Source organism: Megascapheus bottae, chromosome 7 (genome assembly GCF_031878675.1).
Source record: "Megascapheus bottae isolate mThoBot1 chromosome 7, mThoBot2.hap1, whole genome shotgun sequence".
Lineage (NCBI taxonomy): Eukaryota > Metazoa > Chordata > Mammalia > Rodentia > Geomyidae > Megascapheus > Megascapheus bottae.
This window is the reverse complement of record NC_143515.1, coordinates 36,824,198-36,846,702: the sequence shown is the minus strand read 5'-3', so window position 1 is coordinate 36,846,702 and position 22,505 is coordinate 36,824,198. Positions and strand designations below refer to the sequence as shown.

Sequence of the window (22,505 nt, the reverse complement as noted above, 5' to 3'; positions counted from 1 at the left end):
TTTGCTACCATGTCCAGTTATGTATGGCTTGAGGTGTCTTGCATGTATGCCTGGACTAGCCTCAAACTGCAATCCTCCCATATTCAGTCTCCCAACTAGCTAGAATTACAGGCATGAGTCACCAGCACCTGGCTCAGCTTTCCTTTTATGAGTATGATACAATTATACAGTAATCAAAAATTATAATAAAAGCAAGATCGGGACTTTTGGCCTAGTGGTAAAGTGCTTGCCTAGCATGCACAAAGATCTGGGTTTGATTCCTCGGTATCATATACATAGAAAAACTTGGAGATGGTGCTGTGGCTCAAGTGTTAGAGCTCTAGCCTTGAGAAAGCCCAAGGACAGTGGTCAGGCCCTGAGTTCAGTCCCCAGGACTGGCAAAATAAAAACAAAACAAAACAAATTGTAATAATATTCTAAGAGATGTTCACTAATTTCCTGGAGTTTTTTCCCCCTTCTTAAATAATAGGGATAAAAATCTACAGAAAGAAATTTTATAGAGACCAATTTCATATTTACTTTCAAAATTATGCCCATACCATTGTACTATGAGACATTTGGGGAACTATAAGGCAGTTTTCAAACTTAATTGCCCATCACACACACTTTACATATGACACATATTGCTAGAGTATTTGGGTGTCTCTGAGCTCTAGACTGGAGGTGGGGTACAGGCTTCATCAGTGGGACTAAGTTGGTACCCCCAAAGGCCAAGCAAAACATGTGAGGAACGGAAAAGAGCCAGTGAACCAAGAGGAACTTATTAAGCATCGACAGAGCCAGAGTGACAGTGTGTACTTTATTATCACTGCTGAAAGAACCAAAGCTTCCAGACTTCAAAAATGTATGTTTATTTATAAAATATATGTAAAAGGCTTGACACAAAAAATAAGGCTTTAAACTCCTCAGTCTCCAATATTTCATCCTCATTCATCACAATCAACAATCAAGTCTCACTACCTCTGCTCCTGCATTCTAAGTACAAAAGAGTCTGTAATTACGATATTTCATTTTATGAATTATACTGCTGAAAAGTCAGTTTTTTGTACTCAGTAAAATGTTCTGTACAGAAAGTTACTGGAATTCCTCAAAATGTACTGAGAAGGTTAATTCACAGTAGTGATTTTCTAAGGCAAACTATTTTAAAGAATGAAGTAACTCCTCTCACAATATTGTAAACACTAAAATACAACACAAGTATAAAAGAGAAAATATGAAACCTTGGAGACACAGTAAACATTTAAAATATCTTTAAATATCAACAATTAACTTTGGTTTTCAGTTTTAATTTCATTTTTAAAATTTAATTCCAAAACTCTGTGTGCGCGTGCGCGCGTGTGTATATGTGTGTGTGTGTGTGTGTGTGTGTGTGTGTATGTGTTGTGCACATGCCAGTCCTGGTGCTTAAACTCTGGGCATGGGCACTGTCCCTGAGCTTTTTCACTCAAGGCTAGTGCTCTACCATGACAGCTACCCCTCCACTTCAAGCTTTTTGCTGGTTACATGAAGATGAGAGTCCGACAGACTTTCCAGCCCAGGCGGGCTTCAAACTACAATCCTCATTGTAGCTTAGCCTCCTGTAATCCTCAGCTAGGATTATTGATGTGAGCCATTGGCACCTGGTAACATTTTTTTACTTATTTTTAATTAATTTTTTTAGGATGATGAGATGATGTCTCTCAACGGTGTCCAAGTTGACCTGGAATTCAAGAACTCAAGTGATTCTTCTGCCTCAGCTTCCCAAGCAGCTGGAACTACAGATGTGTACCCTACCCTGGCTTCTGACTTTGCATTAGGAATGGATGAGAGAGAAGAACTGGTCCTGGAGTTATGTGGCCCAAGTGCAGCAGCAAGTATCTAGTTAAGTCACTGATGGCACCTGGAAAGAGGCTGGAGATTGGTGCCTATGCCCTTAGTTCACCAGCCAAATCTGATTGTTTGGTGAGTCAGAGGACCCCAGGACACAACTTCATTTCTGAGTGTCTCTCTAGAAAGCTCTAGGTCTGTGGTCTTCAGATCAAATTGTCTGGAGTTTTGTAACAATCAGTACTCTCACCATCTGGTCAAACGAACTGCAGATGCACAGCCCCCTTTTGTCCGGACTCCAGTCCACACTGGAAATGGGCTGGGTGGACAGCGTCACGTTCTGCAGGAGGCTCACAGAGCCCATGACTCCCATCTCCATGCCCTCAGAATCTTTCTTGGAGCGCTGCATGGGGTACTCACTGAATGCCAGGTCACAGGTCACAGCAGGAAGGGGAGAAAAGGTGTGGTCGGTTAGCATTTCCATTTCAGTTTTATCCATAAACTTTAATGACATTAGTTTTCTTTCTACTTGGTTTCTAGAACTAACAGATTCTTCAAGAATCTTCATAATGTTGAGTTGTATGCAAGCCCCATTCCCAAAACATCCTATAGAAGGGTTCTTTCTTTCACCTAGACTACAGTCCAATGTAAAGTGTAGCAATTTTAAACTTTCTCCACTAATCAACTATCAGGATAATGCAAAAAGACGTTTTTCCTTTTCATATAATCCTATGTATGGACATACACACACACACACACACACACACACTCACACACACCTGTGTACATGTGTGTGTAGATCTTTCTATACTTCTATATAAATCTAACCCTAATATAGCCATACTAAAAAAGGGAGAAGATTCAATTAAGAGTTATATTTTTCCAAAGGGAGGGGGGAGACAAATATAACTGTTCCACCAAATGGCAAAATTTAACTGGCAATATAAACTAGGATTGTGACAATTAGATGTGTGTGTGTGTGTGTGTGTGTGTACTTTGTATGTGCTACAAAGTACAAGAATGGGCTAGAGGTGGCCTTATGCCTAGCTGCTAGTTAAACTTGTCCAGCTGAATTCCTGAACTCAAGCCCTGATACCAGCACAAAAAAGCAAAACCAAAAACTCCTCAATTATGGATGTATGTGTACATACATGTGTGTGTTTTACTGGTGTTTGGAGGAAATTTTTTCTTTCCAAGTAGATGGATGGATAGATATAAAATGCACTTGCAACTGTATATATAAATTATATGTATTATACATACACATAATAGACACACACACATGAAGAGAACATAATGAAACTGGTGTTTGAAAATGAAATTGTGTTTGAAAAGAGGAGAGCCAAGGAAATATATAAAATATAACAGAATATGTAAGCGTTTTCAGAACACACTGTACACTGTATGGAGTATTCACACTGAAATCCTGAAGTACTGTTAATAAAAACATTGGCCCTGGGGTACCAACGGCTCATACCTAATCCTAGCTACTCTTAAAGCTGAGATCTAAGATCAGGGTCCAAAGCCAGTCCAGGCAGGAGTATCTATGAGACTTGATCTCCAAAAAACTACTGAGAAAAAGCTGAAAGGGGCACTGTGGCTCAAGTAGAGTGCTAGCCTTGAGGCAAAGCTGCTCAGGGACAGCACCCAGGCCCTGACTGCAAACCCCAGGATTGGCATAAAAACAAAACAAAGCAAAACAAAAAAGCTCTGGGACAATGCCCAAGGTCCTAAGTTCAAGCCCCAGGACCAATACACAAAACTAAAGAAAGAAAAACCCCATACTGGAACAACAACAAAAAAATCAATCCCTCTCCTATTGGCTTTATATTTTACCAGAAATATCTACACATCTCTTATACACAAGCAAAACAGAGCCTCTACAGTTTTCTTTCTCTCTCCCACCCCCTCTTTCTCTTTCTCCTCTCATAGGGCTTGAACTCTGGGCCTGGGTGATGTCCCTGTGCTCTTCAGCTCAAGGCTACAGCCCAACTCCTTGAGGCACAGCACCAGTTCCGGTTTTCTAGTGGTTAATTGGAGATAAGAGTCTAATGAACTTTAGTGCCTGGGCTGGCTTTGAACAGCAATCCTCAGAGATCTCAGCCTCTTGAACAGCTAGGATTACAGGTGTGAGCCACCGTGCCTGGTTTCCAGGTTTTCCCTCTTACAACAGAAGTACAGTGTCTCTCTCCTGCTTTCCCCAGGCTCTGTGATACTTCCCGTTAGTTCACAGAAAGCCCACACTGCCACATAGCCACTCAGTTCCTGGGCCAAGATTGTAGCACTAAGGAGAAAGTATGGGCTCCAGGTAGCCCTACCAACCTGTGTCCAAGTGAAGGCTCTGAATTCAAACTCTTGTATCAGCACAAAGAAACAAAAACTTACCAGTTATAGATATATATGTGTGTGTGTGTGTGTGCGTGTGTACTCACGCTTTTTAAGCTACTTACTTAGCTAAGAAAGGAATTCAGAAACATCACAGGCTCTCAATTTGTATCAGATGTTTAAACAGTGCCTACTGACTGCTCTCACAGTGCCTCATCAGACCAGGTTCACAGAAGGCAAATTCAATAGTAGGACTTTTCTTGGAGATTGTTATGGTTTGAATATGCAATGTTCCCTGCTGGTTAATGTTCACACTTGGACCTAGCTAGTGGTGCTGCTTTGGGGAACATCTAGAAAAGACGCCCACTTTAGCAGGTGGGTCTAATTAAAAGAATTAGGTGACCAGAGATGAGGCTTTGAAGGTTATATTATCCAAGTCCCTTCCCTTCTCTGCAGTGAGTAAGCACCATTCATTTTTCCACTGACATGTTTGACCAAGGCATGAGGCTAAGGCTCTGAAACCATGAGCCGCGAATTGTTCTGTCAGGGACTTTGTCACAGCTATGCAAAAGTAACTAACACAAAAACCAGTCAGGAGTCTTGGGCTCTGTTTGTGGTTCTACTGCAATGATATCATATGAATTTAGGCAAATGAATTATCAGGATCTAAAACCAAATTTTCCAGTCTTTTTTCTACCTTTTGGAGTTTGAGTTCTAATGACAAGTGGATCATATTTGGCTAAAGACTGAGTCTAAGTTTTTCATTTTATTTTTCAAAGGCTGGCATTGGGCACTGGTGGGTCAACAGCTATAATCCTAACTACTTTGGGGGCTAAAATAATAGAATCTTGGTTTGAAACCAGCCTAGACAGGGAAACAAAGTTATCCTCTTATTTCCAATTAATCAGCAAAAAAGTATAAGTGGAGGTATTGCTCAGGCAGCACAACACCACCACAAGTGAAAAGGTTGAAGAAGAGACTCTGAATTCAAGCCCTGAATTAAAAAAAAAAAAATGTGTGTGCAGAAATTAGGACTTCAAATTTATACTTAAAAGTTCCTAAGCTCTTGATGCATGGAAGATAAAACTACAATGAAAACTATAGTCAGTGTGCCAAAAGAAGGCTAACATATTAAGGATATAAAGAAAAAACATGCTTAGAAAACAACAATTATGTAACAGCATGAAAGTTTCAATCATACCCAAATGAACCGGTAAGTCAAAGGAAGAAAAAAAAGACAAAAGTTCAATCGAATCCTACTTTACACCCACAAGTACTTAAAAAGGAGCAGAGCACACTGGTGAGGACTTACTACTTCCAGAGGTGAAGGCTGCCTGCGCCTCCAGCTGTCAGAAAGAGTTCTCTGTTCTGGGGCAGGTGTCGGACCTGCCAGAGGGTAGATTTATGAGCCTAGAAAGAACAAGAGGCACACTGTCATTTACATGCTAAATGGCATCCCTGAAGAGAAATCTCACAAACAAAGAGTTATTTCCATAATTCTAGTGGTTTGGAAAGGAAAAAGGTTGTTTTCTAACACATCTCTTCTTGAGGCCTAAGGGAACTTATGAGAGCCCATCAGAAATTAGGAAAAGCATTATTTTCTTTATTGCTTTATGAACAAAATTGTACTGGATTAAAAAATGTCTATAGTACCATATAAATTATAGGACTAGATTTACATATTTAAACATCCCTAGTTCATTCTAAGAGAAAAGCACCCTAAATACAAATAAATATCTTTTCCTTAGCAAAAGAAAAGTACAGACTAATTTTCTTCTCAGACTAGTTTTTTGTTGTTTTTTTTTTTGGTGTTTTTTTTTTGCCAGTCCTGGGCTTGAGCTCAGGGCCTGAGCACTGTCCTTGGACTTTCTCAAGGCTAGAGCTCTACCACTTGAGCCTCAGCACCACTTCCGGTTTTTTTTCTGTATATGTGGTACCGAGGAATCGAACCCGGGTCTTCATGCATGCTAGGCAAGCACTCTACCACTAGGCCAAACTCCCAGCCTCAGACTAGTTTTTATAGCAGTCTTAGGTTCCCAGAAAAACTGAGTGGCAAAAATAAAGTTCCCCTTTATAATTATATTGCATTGATTTGTTCAGTTTTCAAAATAAGGACCACAGATTTACAGTCACATAAGCATATAACTTTTTTTTTTAATAACTACTGCGTATTAAGCACAGTAACTGATGCTTTAAATAATTTCACTTAGGAGGGGAGGAATAAATAAATACTTTCACTTAATATCGAAAGCTAGAATATAAAAAAACACACAATGAAATAACAATGATTTATGTGTATATTTTGAAAAGTATATTAACTGCATATTAACATGAACATCATATATATATTAGAAAACATCAGGATCAGTTTCTGATGATGAAATTCTTGTCAGGTTTCTTGTGACTATCCCTATATTACAAAATAAGATTCCTAGCCAACTAAGAGCTTTATTATAAGGAAGACGTTTCCATTTGGTAAACTTTGGGAAATTATTCTTGATATAAAAAAACGTGTCAAGATTTCACAAGAATATAATAAAAATAGCTCCTTTCATATAAAGACCTGGAGGAAAGCTGATGACTAATTGGATTTATTAGTCTAAAACAAGCTACCATTCCTCTCCACAGAGGACATTTTCCTCATACCTTTTCTGAAACAGAGGCAAAACCTTTGGTGGGATGCTGTGTTCGCATATCAAAGACATGGAATTTTCCTTCCAGAGACGTAGCCACTAGCTTATTCATACTTATGTCTTTTCGGTCAAATTCCAAGCTACATACCTGAAAGCAGAGAATATTTATTACTGATAAACTCACTATTACTGAAGAAAGTCACTGAAACTTGGTAAAATAGCTTTAAAATAATCAGATCATGTGACAGTATTTAAACAGTCACTTTTTCAATCAAAACATATTATTGTGGGTCAGGTGCCAGTGGTTCATACATGTAACCCTAGCTACTCAGAAGGCGGAGATCTGAGGTTTGCAGTTCAGAGCCAGCCCCAGCACAAAAGTCTATGAGACTGTTGTCTCTAATTAACCACCAAAAAACCAGAACTGGTGCTGTGGCTCAAGTGGCAGAGCACTAGCCTTGAGCTAAAGAGCTCAGGGACAATGCCCAGGCCCAGAGTTCAATCCCCATGACCAACCAAAACAAAAAGCAACATTATTGTTACTCTGATAACAAAATCATGGGCTCAAATGCTCAGTGAACACATCTTAAAAGCTAACAGGCAACTTCACATCATTTAGCTATCAAGGCTGCCCCAGAAACAAATGGCAATCATGTTCTTCTGTACAGGTGCACACTCAGGAATCAACACCTCAAAGATAGTTGGAGAAGTTGTTAGAGAAGTTGTTATAACGCCAGGGAAGAAGAGAAGCCTCTTATTTGTTCTTGGTATCGCACTGTACACCCTGCAGGATTGACAGATGGGTCTGGGTCAACTGACTTCTTTGATGCTGGGCAAACCAAAGAGGAGTGAGTCCACTTGCTGAAGAAAGAAAGCAGGGTTTTCATTGGATTCTCAAGGGGTTATGGCTCCCAGGGTCATTTGTAAGCCAAGAATGGTGATGTATGCCTGTAATTTCAGTAAATTGGGAGGCAGACAGGGAGATTACAGTTTGAAGCAAGCCCAGTCAAAAGTTAAAGAAACTCCTATCTCAAAAACAAGCCAGGTATGGTGGCATATTCCTGTTACCCCAGCTACTGGGGAGGGAGAAACAGAAGGATTACAGTCCAGTACTCTGGACAAAAACTAGAAACCCAACCTGAAATCAAAGTGAAGGCAATGAGATGGGATAATGTTCAAGTGGAAATGGTGGAACACCTGCCTAGCAAGCACGAAGCCCCAAGGTGAATCCCTAGCATAACAAGACAAAACAAAGCAAGGCAGAACATTAATAAAGGCTTGTCTAAGGTGCTTCCAAAAACTTAATTATGGTTCAAGGGGAACAGAAACACAGAGTAACTGAATAGCATTAGACCGTACATTACCCCATTTTTTATGTTTGTCTCCCACCGCAGTGACATATTTCTGAGGTCAAACAGTTTGATATCTCCATTATCATAGCCAGCACAAACAACACGTTCTTCTTGATTATAAGCATTGCCTGCAAGTCAAGATACAACATTTCAGGTTTTCATAACTTTGGAAGCTACTAAAAAAATGTTATCAAATACATCTCACTTATAAAAACCACATCGAGGCCAGATGCTGGTAGCTCATCAGGAAGCTGAGATCTAAATATTACAATTCAAAGGCAGCCAAGATGAGAAAATCTGGGAGATTTATCGCTACTTAATCACTAAAATGCCAGAAGTAGAGCTATGTGGCTCAAGTAGGAGAGCACCAACCGTAGCAAAAACAAAAACAAAAACACCTAACAGACAGATAAGGCCCTAAGTTCAAGTCTCAGAACCAGCACAAAAATAAAACAAAACAAAACCTCTTGATAGGCAGAATTTCATTTTATCAGTCCTGACAAGATGTCAAGATAATTGAATTGGCATTCAATTTTTTAAAACCAAGTTCATTACTTTTTAAAACAAAGTTCAGTACCAAAGAGTTATGTGGAAGGATTCATAGGATTTGAAGTTGAAAGACAATGTTCTCTTAATTCAGACTACAAACACTACAGATATCCTGTTTCTATTTCTCTTCTTGACAGTAACTATGTTTCAATACAAACAGAAACAAAGCTTACTTATTTGGCAAAAACTTCTAATGTTCTTCTGTATTTACAAGGGAGGCTGCAATGAGGTGGAACACGATGGGACTAGGGTTAGTGAGTGCATCTGACGTCTATATTCTGTAATTAAATTCCGGAAAGTGTGTGCTAGGTTATCTGGGTGTCTTATCACAATGCCTGGCCTTTTCCTGTCCAGAGTCCAACTAGAGGATGGTGCAGCAGCATCTTATAACCTTGTGATGTTCTAAACTACTGTCTTTGTCATCTTCCCTTAAAGGCATCCCACCCATTGTGTGTGTGTGTGTGTGTGTGTGTGTGTGTGTGCGCGCGCGCGCGCACATGCAAGTATGCCAGTCATGGGTCTTGAACTCAGGGACTAAGCTCTGTCCTTGAGCTTTTCTCACTCAAGGCTGGCATTCTACCACTTGAGCATCACCTCCATTTCTGGCTTTTTCTTTTGTTTTGTTTTCTGGTTAACTAGATAGAAAAGTCTCACAGACTTTCTTGCCATGGCTAGCTTCAAAGCAAGAGCCTCAAATCTCAGCCTTTCCAATAGCTAGGGTTACAAGTGTAAGACACCGGCCACCATCTAGCATTTTGAATTAACAACATCTTTCACTTCATGATGACTGTCAAAATTCAGTCACCATGGAAATAAATCTTTGTCTTGTATCTTATATCCCAAAGTCTGACATGTTCTATTTATTCTGCTATAACATAATCTTGTAGTCTTGGTGCTTAGGCAGGTAACTGCACCTCCCAGGAACATTGCCAAAAGTGTGACCTCACCGCTCCTGGCCACTCCTTTCTCCTCTCCACACTTCACCTGTTAAGAGTTTATAGATGCAGAACCTAATTCCTCATTAAATGCCTTCAGAAGTTTACCTGTGCCTCCATACCATTCAAACACTCTTGGCCATTGTCCAGCACCTTCCCTAAGACTACTCCTACCACCATTCCTTTCCAGAAAAAATTTTGGGCACTTTCAAGTTATTCCCTGTAATTGAAATGTCCCTTCAACATCTGAGGTGAAAACCCAATGAATCTTTGGTGTGAGGTATCAATCCCTCTGGACACCTTCTGTATCTGTCTATGCTTCATGGTACTTTTCATTCCTCCTATCTCACACTGCAATTAATGTGGACCTCATGTTCTTTTTACTAAACCACATGCTTATTATGATATCAATTTGCAAAGAACCATTCTAAATACTGATCCTGAAATTTCTACCACCCCAAATACATGTTAGCTCATATCACTGCTCATAGTATATAAGCACAAAGTAATACCCACAGGAAAGAAATAAGCTGGAAATATAAACACTTTCTCTGATTAAATATGTCCTAGGTAGGCATAGTGATGATGCACACATGTAATCCCAGCTGCTACTCCAGAGGCTGAGGTACGAAGTTCCAATTGCCTAGGGAATGAGCAAGACCCTGCCTTAAAATCTAAAACAAACAACAAAAAAACACTCTTCTTTTTCATTTGCATCAATTAGTTGTGCAAAGGAGAAACTGAAAAGAAAATCTGAAAAGGACTGGGAATGTAACTCAGTGGTAGAGTACTTGCATATGTGTGAGGTTCTCAATACCAGTAAATACATACACAAGTATCCATTAAAAAAATCATAGTAAATAGTTTTGAATATCAAATTCACTTTTCATTCTTGTTAACTGAGTAGGATTATATTGGGGAAGAACAGAACAAAGAGAGAGGTTGAAAGCCATATATGGAGCCAGAGGGAGTGGTACATGCCTATAATTCAATTATTCAGGAGACTGAGGAAGAAGGAATAAAAAGTTGAAGGCCAATTTAGGCTACACATCAATACCTTGCTTTAAAAAAACAACCTAACTATGGTCCATTTCCATTAGCAGCAAAAATTAATTTTTGTACTCAAAAGAAATAAATGGCCTATTTTCTAGAAAACAAGCACAGCCTAATATGTAAGCAATTTGTTGGGCTACTATTTGAATTTGAGGCTCTGCTTAGAAAAGCACCATTAAAGTGTTGATATAGTTACCAACTATATCAACAATGGCAGCATGGTTCAAGTGGTAGATGGAGCAAAAGCCTAGCAAGCAGCCCAAAGCCCCGAATTCAAATTCCAGTACCTACAAGAAAAATTTATTTAACTAGGTGAATATTTAATAGCAAGCATTTCTGAACACTAAATAATCTAAGCACAATTCTAAACAGTTTAAGTCAACATTATCTAGGTGGGTGCCAGTGGTTCAGACCTGTAATCTTAGCTAGTGAGGAGACTGAGATCTGAGAATAGCAGTTCAACGCCAGAAGAAGAAGGAAAAGTCTACAAGACTCTTATCTCCAAATAACTACTCTAAAGTAGTACAACACTAGCCTTGAGCAAAAAAACCTCAGCCACAGAGCCCAGGCTTGGCATTCCAATACAAAACAACAATAACAACAAACAACAACAAAAGCTCTAACAAATAAATTCTACAATCAGTTACACTTAGTACTGTGATTTTTCCATCTGAACTCCCAATGCCAGCATTCCCCATAGTTTACCAAATGCCACTGTCCAACAGTCTCTCTTGTTCTCTCCTTGTACAGGTTCCATATTAGCAACAGGGTCATCTTTTTGCCGTGGATCCCAAACCTTCACAGTTCCTGCCAGGAATAAAAGTGAGCTGGCAAAAATCAGCAGTGACTGATCACATGGCGGTATGACAGATATTAAGGTATGTGAAAGCACATTTGCCTGATTTCTAATTGGCTAAGTATTACTTGATATCAGACACAGAGCCCATATGCTATTGTTTAACATGATTTTGTAACAAATACACAGAAAAGCCAACAACTGTTCCTAAGTTTTCCACAAGTTATGACTACAGGGCAAACACAAGTGTTATGTAATCAAACCATGCCTTATTTTCTTTGTTTGACCTAAAATTAATGTTATTTACTTAGAATACTAGCATTATTTTGATTTTTTGTTTTCCCCTTATATAGTACTTTTCTTTGTCTTTCTTTTCTTTTCTTTTCTTTTTTTTTTGCCAGTCCTGGGACTTGACCTCAGGGCCTGAGCACTGTCCTTTGGCTTTCTCAAAGCTAGAGTTCTACCACTTGAGCCACAGCACCACTTTTGGCTTTTTCTATGTGTGTAGTACCGAAGAACCTGGGTCTTTGTGCATGTTAGGCAAGCACTCTACCACTAGGCCAAACTCCCAGCCTCTTAGCATTTTTCTTATACAGAAGAAAAGCTCTACTTTTTACATCTACAGTTTTTTTTACATGGGGTTTTTAGGAATACTGTTTTCACACAATTAAGTTTAATTTTCCTTAGGTAGTCATAAGGAAGGCAATGTTAAAATTAACAAATATTTCTTATCAATTTCAATCCCCTCCTTTAAGTTCTTTTATAGGACTACTAAGTATTGGCAATGACTACAAGAAATGCAAATATATGACTAAAAGGTAATTATAAGTATCTGAGAGAAAACAGAAACAGAAAACCTTAAAGGCAGTAATAAATTCAGGAAAGGAGGAGATATCTCACTAGATTTATCTCCAAGGATAAAGCTGCTGATTATAAAGACTTCAATAAGAAGAAAAACATTTCTTAAAAATATGAGATTATTATCTAATCCTACACTGTTTACACAAATTGGTAAGATTTATGGTAAGCTCATAACACCTAAAATTAGCCAAGAACATAAAAAGACAACTCATAAAACAAAATGAATTAGTAAGTAAACAGAAAGACACTAATACAAGTTGGAATGGAGTACTATTTTCTATTTATAAAATCAGAGGGGAAAAGTAGAGCTGTGACTCAAGTAGTAGAACATCAATCTTGAGCAAAACAGCTAAGGGTCAGCACTCAGTTCCTGAGTTCAAGCTCAAGACCTATAATCAATCAATAAACAAACAAACAAATAAATAAAATCAGAAAGAAAAAAGAAAACCAGTGTCACTAGAATAGGCTGGAAATCCATGTCATCCACATTACAAACATGTATTTCAGAAACTTTGGGAATAAATTTTAGAAATCACGAAGTATGTTTATTTTTTGAATCTATTGCTTTAAAATGTTTTTTTTTTCTTTTGTGTGCGTGCACACATGCACAGGTCATAGGGGCTTGAACTCAGGGTCTGGGCACTGTCCCTAAGGCTTTCTTTTTCAAGGCTAGTGCTCTACCACTTGAATCACAACTCCACTTCTGGCTTTTTGGTAGTTTATTGAAAATAAAAGTCTTTCAGAGATTCCTGCCTAGACTGGGTTTGAACTGAAGTCTTCACATCTCAGCCTAGAAATGTTTACTCTTCTTATGCTAATAATTGTTAATTATTTTCAGTTGCTCAGCTAACAATAATAAATAACAACAGTAGCAAACTAAAGCATATAGAATGTTAATTAATGGAGGCACAGTTAAAGTATCCTGTGGTAGTCATACAATAGCAAAATGGTCATTAAAATAATAATTATGGAAACATTAACATTTGTACTAACAAATCTTACATGAACTAAGTAACATATCTAATCTTATTCACATTAGCGTATAAAGTACAGATATGACTTGAAAGAGAGAACCTAATGGTTTAATACAACAGATTGAAGGCTGTTTTACCTTCTATGATCTATATTGCTCTTATGAGTAAAAACAATTGATTTCTAAAACACAGCTACTCTTGAGCAACTATTGGAAAGTGCTAGCTCTTTTAAAATAAGTTCTTTTACATCAATGAGGGTACCAAGCAACCCCCGCCTCCGCTCATGAATCAACAAAAACTGACTCCAAGACTTTGAAACAGCTTTGGACCTGCCCACTATGGGCCACCTAGGATAAAACCTGGGAGATGGAGTTCTCAACAGTGCTTGATGGATGGATTACAGAACTTGGGTATTCAACTGGCTGTCAATATGACAAGTTTCACAACTGCTAATTCTACTTTAAAAAAAATGAAATGGAAAGCTGCCACCCACATTATATCATCAGCTGCCTCAAAAACCTGCCAAGACATTTAAAATTTTTCAAGGTTTATAGGAAACTATCATTATCAGTTACTGGACTTGCACAACACAAAAATAGTGCTACTGCCTCGATCTTAACATAACTAAAGTCCGCAACATGGGAGAACATGCACTCAAACTTGCCCATTAAAATGTAGAAGCAAGCTTGTTGGGAGCTGGAGGGTAGAAGACTGAATTGGGTTTTCATGAGGATATGCGTATACACTGTCCCATAGACTTCTATTTCACAATTTATTCCGAAACACTTAGACTAGCTGACTCACCATCTCGACTGCCAGTCACAATTTCAGGTGCTCCTTCCCCAATTCCAAGCCCACCGACACCATCTATGGTGTTTACAATTTCTTTGTGAGCCTTTACAGAATACACAGGGGTCTCCGGAGCTTCCAAATTCCTAAACAGAAAACAGAGCTTACTTATACCTCAAGCCAGAACAGCTAAGCTCAGAACTAAACTGTAAGACTATACAGGTAGGTCTGGATGGTTCACACCTGCCCATAATCCTGGCTACTTGGATGTCTGAGAACTAGAGGACCCAAGTTCAAGGCCAGTGCTGAGAGAAAACTGCAAGAAAACATTCTCAGTAGAAAGAAGCTAGGTGTGTTGGAGTGATCTATAATCCCAGCTATGACAGGAACTGTAGAATAGACAAGGTATGGCCCAGGCATGTAAACAAGACCTATCGAGGTGTGGCCCAAGAATAGTTCCTACCTAGCAAATGTGAGGTCCTGAGTTCAAATGCCCTAACACAAACAAAACAGACACATATGGATTTAATACATAAATATTACTTATCTTATATAAATATTACATTATATTATGTATAAATTTAAATATGATATGTTCATATATGTTTAAGTATATAATTATATCAAACAAATTTTTGCTTAAAAATAAGTTTCACTATGAAGATAATTCATACATTTACTTCTACATTTTCCTCTCTTTATATTCTTCCAAGCACCCAATGAGAACTTAATTCTTCAACTTGGAATTTGAATTCCTGTGCCTCTTTAGTGTTCTTTAAAGCTCGTCTATCTAAGTGTGCTTATTAGTAAAAGCAAATTCAAAAAGATGCTGGTGGCTCACACCAGGAATTCTAGCTATTTAGAAGGCTGCGATCTGAGGACTGAAGGTTGAAGCTAGCCCCGGTAGGAAAGTCTATGAGATTCTTATTTCTAATAAACTACTTAGACAAAGTAGAAGTGGTACTATGACTGCAGTGGTAAAGTGGTAACTTTGAGCACAAAGAGCTCAGGGACAGTACCCAGACTGCATGTTCAAGACCTAGCAGCAGCAAAAAAAACAAAAAAAAAAAACTCAAGGATAGCACCCAGGTCTTGAGTTCAAGCACCAGGACTGGCACGAAAATGAACGTAGATTTGTGGGTTGCTCCCCAGACATTATAAATCAGAATCTGTGGATGGCACCCCCCATATGCTGACCACTGGTACACAGTGGTCTAATTTCCACTCTTTTAACTCAATAGTAAATTTGAAGTGATCAGTATGTTTCCAAAGTAGACTTTTCAATGCCATATATGAGGTTTTGCACATTGTATTTTTTGTGTGAGGGGGTGTGAATATGTGTGTGAAGGGGTCTGAGTATGAGAGAGAGAGAGAGAGAGAGAGAGAGAGAGAGAGAGAGAGAGAGAGAGAGAGAGAGAGAGCGAGAGCGCACATCCAATTATTAGAGTTTAAACTTAGAACCTCCCACTCTCACTTTGCTTTATCTGCTCAACCTTGGGCTCTTTATCACTTGAGCCATACCTCCACTTCCAGCTTTTTGCTGGTTAACTGGAGATAAGACTCTCATGGATTTTTCTGCCCAGGCTGGTTTTGAACCATGATCCTCAGATCTCAGCCTCTTGAGTAGCTGCCAGTGACTAGCCCTGTATATTGTATCTAACAGCAGAGAACAGAAGTTCATTTGCAGATCTAGAGGATTAAATACTAGCATCAAACAGCATGTGAGGAAATAAATACTGACAATATAATTTGAAATAGCTAAAGGAAAATAGTAATTGTAATGTGGATGTTAAAAGATGAAATCCAGAAATATATATTAAAATATAATCTTCGTACTTTCATAGTTAATATTAAATGACAAAAAATTCCAATTACAATTCTCTCAGAGGAAGAGTAATAAAACTACCAAAAACAAAAAAAGTGCTGTCCTATCTGTCCGAACACTGACTAGATAATCTTACCATACATGAAGGTTTCCAGCAAAATCTCCAGTAGCTAAATATCTCTGTTGTAAAGATGTTGCACCAAATGTTCCACATTTAATGGGCTTGGCCTTTTCAATCTTGATAGTGGGAGAAAAAAAAGAGTATACATTACTTAAGCAGTTACTCATAAGCCACAATATTTATGGTTCTGCTATGGGATTTGAAGAAATGCATACTATAAAAAGCAATAAAAAAAAACTTAACATGCTCTTTCCTTAGTTGTATTCCTCAAATTTTAAAAGTATTTAGCTGTGGCTGGGTGCAGTATATAGTCCTTGCTATTCAAGAGGTTGAGATCTGAGTGTTGCACCTAAGCAGAAAAGCCCATGAGACTATCATCTCCTATTAATCACCCAAAAGCCAATAACCTAGCTTTGAGAAAAACAAAAAAACAACTCAGGGACAGGGCCATTCAAGCCCCAGGACACACACACACACACACACACACACACACACACACACACACACACACACCTCCCTATTTAACTGTCAAAAAATGGTTTTAATTTGCTTTTCTCATCTCTCTGGAGAGACATTTAAATGGGAACAACTATCATCTCCACTGGTTTGTGAATATGAAAGTTTCAGCATTTAATGTGTTAGTCTTTAAGATCCTCAGTAGAAATATGAATATAATGAAGACATCATTCTTCTCAGATGGCCCAAGAACAAAGATGCTCCTATGTCTCCCAGTTTTCCTGCAGAGCCCTCCAATAGATGTTTATGTCATCCTTGCTCTGTGTCTTTGCCAGTTCATAGAGATTTGCACTCCTGTGTATACTAAGATGTTGCTATGAGTATCTTTCATCTAAAAGGCTACTACTGCCAGGTGCTGGTGGCTCATACCTGTGATCCTAGCTACTCAAGAGGCTGAGATCTGAGGATCATGGTTCAAAGCCAGCCAGGGTACAAAATTCTGTGAGACTCTTATCTCCAAATAATCACCAGAAAACCAGAAGTGGTGGTGCTGTAGCTCAAATGGTAGAGTGCTAGCCTTGAGCTGAAGAACTCTAGGACAATGCCTAGGCCCAGAGTTCAAGCCCCACGATCAATGACAACGAGAACAAAAAAAGACTACTGCTCTGAGTACTGTGTCCAATCTCAGTAAGACAATCTCATGCTAACACACTGTTGAAGGTATGAAGTTCATAGAAATCAGGTACAGAATACACTATTGTGTAAGGGGCCCTGGAAATAGAATAAATTACCATCCTATCACAGGAGGCTGAAGTGTACAGCTTCACAGATTTTCCCAATGCATGCAACATTCAACGTTTAGTGAGTTTCTATTACAGGGAAACTCCTCTATTATGAACATCTAAACTACAAAAAGCTCCAAAATCTGATACGCTGTAAGTTTCAGGATGGCACAGGTGGGAAATTCCATGCCTGAGTTCACATGTGTGTCAAAAGGCAAACTCAGCCAGGTGAGGTGGCTCACACCTGTAATCCTACCTACACAGGAGGCTGAGATCTGAGGATCAAGGTTCAAAGCCAGCCGGGACATAAAAGGACCTGAGACTCTTATCTCCAATTAATCTCTAGAAAACAAAAGTGGGGCTTGGCTCAAGGGTAGGGTGGTAGCCTTGAGCTGAAGAGCTCTGGGACAGTGCCTAGGCCCACAAAAAAAAAAAAAGCAAACTCAATAAAATATTGTATGAAATTGTATTCAGGTCTGGGTATATAGACTCATTTTCATAATATCTCATTATATATATGCCAATATTCCAAAATCTGAAATTTAAATTCTTGGCCCAAGCATCTCAGATAAGGGACAGTTTATCTGTACATACAGTCACCAAACTAGGTAAAAGGAAATAAAAAAATGAGGCAGATGTCAGTGGTTCACACCTGTAATTCTAGCTACTCAGAAGGCTGAGAACTAAGGATCCAATTCACACCCAGCTCAGGGAAGGAAAATCAATGAGACTCTTATCTCCAATTAACCTCCAAGAGACCAGTAATAGCTCAAGTGGCACAGGACCAGCCTCCAGCAAAAATGCTACATTACTGCTTTATAGGGCACAAAAGGGATCCCTCTGTCTGTTAAACATTTTGTATGGAAAAGAAATGATGCATATAATTCAATGGTAACTTAAAATCTTTCTAGTGGGCTGGGAGTTTAGCCTAGTGGTAGAGTGCTTGCATAGCATGCACAAAGACTGGGGTTCGATTCCTTGGTACCTCATACATAGAAAAAAGCCAAAAGTGGTTCTGAGGCTCAAGTGGTAGTGCTCTAGCCTTGAGAAAGTCCAAGGACAGCGCTCAGGCCCTGAGCTCAATCCCAGGACTGGCAAAAAACAAGCAAACAAAGAAAAATCTTTCTTGCTAAAACACTGGCTAAAAAATATGTATAGTTCACCCAGAAAATAAGCATCTAAGGGATAATTTTTGTTGATATGATACAAAAATGACCATCCATAATAGTTTACTTGACCTAGCCTTTGATATTCTTTGCTATAATACATTGGAATGATTAAAGAAGCCCATGATCGATCATTTCTGCTGAGCTATTTTTGTTCTGTCTGTGGGTGGGTCTAGTACAGCTTGTCAGTATTTCCTCCTCCACATTCTGGCACTACTTAATTAACATTAAAAGGTTTAGTCAACCTAATTCTAACAGCCAGTGAATTCAGGAGCTAAAAGATCAGCTTTCCACTACTTCTTTATAGTATAAACATCCACAACGATTATTGCATTTTTTTTCAGGGCAATTCCTGTTCATTTGGTATTTTGTGCGATTAGGGAAAAGCTGTTTTATAAGCTGATGGAAGGCTTGATATAGGGAAAGAGACTCTTGGTTTGAGACCTTTGTCTGGTGCAGCCAATTATTCAACTACACCAGGATGCCCTACGCTTAACTTTCTATACAGTTAGCAAGGTGACAGTCACTATTGACACTGATTCGTTTCCTTCACAAACTATCTTAAGATGCACTGACTTTGGAGCACATTTTGGGGGCAGATCAAGCATGATAAATCAGTTATGTGGCCAGGAATTAGCAGCTCATATCTGTAATTCAACCAACTAAGGAAAATGAGATGTGAGGATCTTGGAGCCAGCCAGGACAGAAAAATTCCCCAAGATCCTTATCTCCAATTAACCAGCAAAAAGCTGGACATAGATGTATGGCTCAAGGATAGAATACCAGCCTTGACTGAAAAACAAACAAACAAACAAAAAAAAAAACCAGAGAGGCCCTGAGTTCAAGCTCCAGTTGTGTGTGCATGCATGCACATATGCCCCCCCACACACACAGATCAAGTATGTTTCCTAAAATTTTATTTGGTACCATTGTTCTCAATACAGCATGCACTAGAATTATATAGCAGTAGTTCAAAGACAATAGTGATGTCTGTCCATCTAGGTAATACTCCAGTTTAGATACAACAGAGTAAGAAAGTGCCAATACAGGGATCTAGGGGTCTGGGTGCTATCCCCAAGCCTTTTTACTCAAGGTTAGCACTTTACCACTTTAAGCTGGCTACTCTGGCTCTTTGGTGGTAAACTGGAGTGAAGAGTCTCACAGACTTAGTCTCACAGACTTTACTGCCTGGGCTGGCTTTGAACTGCAATGCTCATATCTCATCTCAGACTCAGCAGGAAATTTTAAAACATGCACACACACGAATGACAGCAATAAAACACATTCAAATAATTACAATGACAGTAAGGGGTGAGAACCACCAGATGTATATTTAACCTCTATTCTTTATCACTGTATCACCCTAGACAAATACACTTTCAAGTATTTAAATGTGTTTATTTGTTGTACTATATTTTTAGACAGCACATTTTTCAGAGCTACATCTTTCAATCACTTCTGGTCCTTATAAGCACAGTACTTTGAAAGAGAAAGTTCTCCAAAACTCATGATAAAACAAAAAAGACAACAAAAAGGGTCCAGGAAAAAACATAAAAGTGGTTATTCCTGAGGTTGAAATTATGGCTGATGCTCTCTGACACCTCAATTTATACTTTCTATGTCGTATTATTAACAGTACTTTTGAAAAAAATTAATTTGCCAGTTTTCCAGAAATCCTAGAAGAAACAATGGACATTATTTCACCAGATGAAGTACTAATGAAGTATGTACAAATTATCTTTTTAAAATTAAGTTTGTAAGTCTGCTCTGTGATTGAGCCTTGATTAATATTTGTTCCTAGTATTTGGCTTTTACAATTCTTTCTCCCGTTTCGAATTTATTCCTTCATTCAAGTTAACTAATTATTGCTAGGTGAATATTTATATTTCCCAGGTTTATAAACACACACACACACACACACACACACACACACACACACACACACACACACACTGACTCATTCTTTCAGCAAATATATTTTTTGAGTGCTTGCTCCTGGAGTTTACAATCTAAGTAAGAGATAACGGGGCAGAAGGTAAATTTCCAGCACAGAAAAGAAGTATTTAAGAAATGCACCATAAAGGAAAATTACTTCGCACGGGGAATCAAAATCAGATAACCTGAACTGGCAACTGGGACATTCAACGTGACTTTAGGAAAGATGGAATACAACAGGCCATGCACCCTTGTTTAGCAATTCTTGAGGGCTTGGGGGATAGAGAAAACAGGCATTCATGGGAATTCAAAGTGGATGATGCCTCCAACACTTCCTCATCCAAACCTCATCCATCCTTTACCCAGCTTGAAGGGGGTTCAAGCTGGTTTTCTCTGTCGTTTTCCACCGTTAAGAGTTCTCGGCCAACCCTGCACTCTGCAGCATCGATGATAGACGCCTGCTAACAACCTCTCCCAACCCATAGCCAACTGCCTCAAAGGTTCTCGAATTTACCCAGGACACCAGGCTGCGCTGGGGGTGGCAGGACGTGGAGGCCCTCCGGCGAGAATTCAGGGAGCATCATCTCCCAACGTGCCCTCGGCTTCTCCGCCCCTGTACATTTCCAACTACACTTTTTTTGGGGGTAGGGGGAGGACGCTGCACAGAGGCTGTGGCTAAGAGGAACGCAGACCCCCGCCTACCGCTTCCCGGGGCAGCTCTGGGTCCCCCTGGCCCGGCCCCCGCCTCCCCGGGCAGCTCCAGGTCCTCCGGCCCGGACCGCGCCTCCCGCCTCCCGGGGCAGCTCCGGGTCCCCCGCTCGATCCCCGCCTCCCGGGGCAGTTTCGGGTCCCCCGGCCCGGCCCCCGCCTCCCGGGACAGCTCCGGGTCCCCCGGCCCGGACCGCGCCTCTCGCCTCTCGGGGCAGCTCCGGGACCCCCAGCCCGATCCCCGCCTCCACGGGCAGCTCCAGGTCCCCCGGCCCGGACCGCGCCTCCCGCCTCCCGGGGCAGCTCCGGGACCCCCAGCCCGATCCCCGCCTCCCCGGGCAGCTCCGGGTCCCCCGGCCCGATCCCCGCCTCCCCGGGCAGCTCCGGGGGCCCCGGCCCGATCCCCGCCTCCCCGGGCAGCTCCGGGGGCCCCGGCCCGATCCCCGCCTCCCCGGGCAGCTCCGGGACCCCCCGGTCCGGCCCCGCCTCCCCGGGCAGCTCCGGGACCCCCCGGCCCGGCCCCCGCCTCCCCGGGCAGCTCCGGGTCCCCCGGCCCGGCCCCCGCCTCCCCGGGCAGCTCCGGGACCCCCCGGCCCGGCCCCCGCCTCCCCGGGCAGCTCCGGGACCCCCCGGCCCGGCCCCCGCCTCCCCGGGCAGCTCCGGGTCCCCCGGCCCGGCCCCCGCCTCCCCGGGCAGCTCCGGGACCCCCCGGCCCGGCCCCTGCCTCCCCGGGCAGCTCCGGGGGCCCCGGCCCGGCCCCCGCCTCCCCGGGCAGCTCCGGGTCCCCCGGCCCGGCCCCGGCCTCCCCCGGCCGCCCCGGGTCCCCCGGACCTGCACTCACCTCGCGGAGCAGCTTCAGGTCCCCGTGCTGGATCTCATACAGTTGAATGACGCCGGTGCCCCGAGCGAAGTTGCCCATGGTCACAAACTTGGCGCTACAGGGCACCCACTTACAGTCAAACACGGTGTAATTGAGGCCCTTCTGGATATGAACGATGACCTGAGGCTTCTCGAAGGCCGACATAGCCGATCTCCCTTTCAGTAACCGCCACACTCAGACCCCGACAACACAGGAACCTGGAAACCGGATGCAAACAAGAAGGGTAGTTTGTCCCTCCCGCCTGCCGTACTTCAGTCCTCGCATTTCTGCCCTCCGCAGATCTTAGTTCCTTCTAGTCATGCCAGATGCATCCTGCATCCGATCAAGAGGATTTTTCCGCCAAAGACGCAAATATGGTTATCCATTTTACGCAATGACTACCTTACGTGTGCGTATGAGAGGTGACGAATACTTTGGCTGTGACAATCAGGCAAGTCGGGCGACACTGAGAATCAGGCGTATTGACAGGCAGACACCGTCCTAGAGCCCGCCTGAGCCCCGCCCCCTCCCGTCCTGGGAGATCGCTGGGAAGGGGGCGGGGCTCTGAGGCTGATTGGGC

The 22,505-nt window shown here is 41.2% G+C and overlaps 1 protein-coding gene across 3 annotated transcripts; it reads right to left on the bottom strand.

The window, feature by feature from the left end:
• Positions 1 to 1,333: 1,333 nt before the first annotated feature.
• Dnaaf10 (dynein axonemal assembly factor 10) lies at positions 1,334 to 22,419 on the bottom strand. Of its 3 annotated transcripts, XM_090336778.1 has the most exons (9): positions 22,328 to 22,417; positions 21,908 to 22,143; positions 16,035 to 16,135; positions 14,089 to 14,219; positions 11,359 to 11,460; positions 8,129 to 8,244; positions 6,778 to 6,912; positions 5,444 to 5,541; positions 1,334 to 2,225 (listed from the first exon to the last, which is right to left on the bottom strand). In XM_090336778.1, exons 2-9 carry the CDS (start codon positions 22,088 to 22,090, stop codon positions 2,018 to 2,020), a joined length of 1,074 nt encoding a protein of 357 aa, XP_090192904.1. In that variant the 5' UTR covers positions 22,091 to 22,143; positions 22,328 to 22,417; the 3' UTR covers positions 1,334 to 2,017. The 3 variants fall into 3 exon arrangements, with proteins under 3 accessions (XP_090192904.1, XP_090192903.1, XP_090192905.1); XM_090336777.1 differs by having other exon boundaries at positions 21,908 to 22,416; XM_090336779.1 differs by lacking the exon at positions 11,359 to 11,460 and having other exon boundaries at positions 21,908 to 22,419.
• Between the last annotated feature and the right edge of the window lie 86 nt (positions 22,420 to 22,505).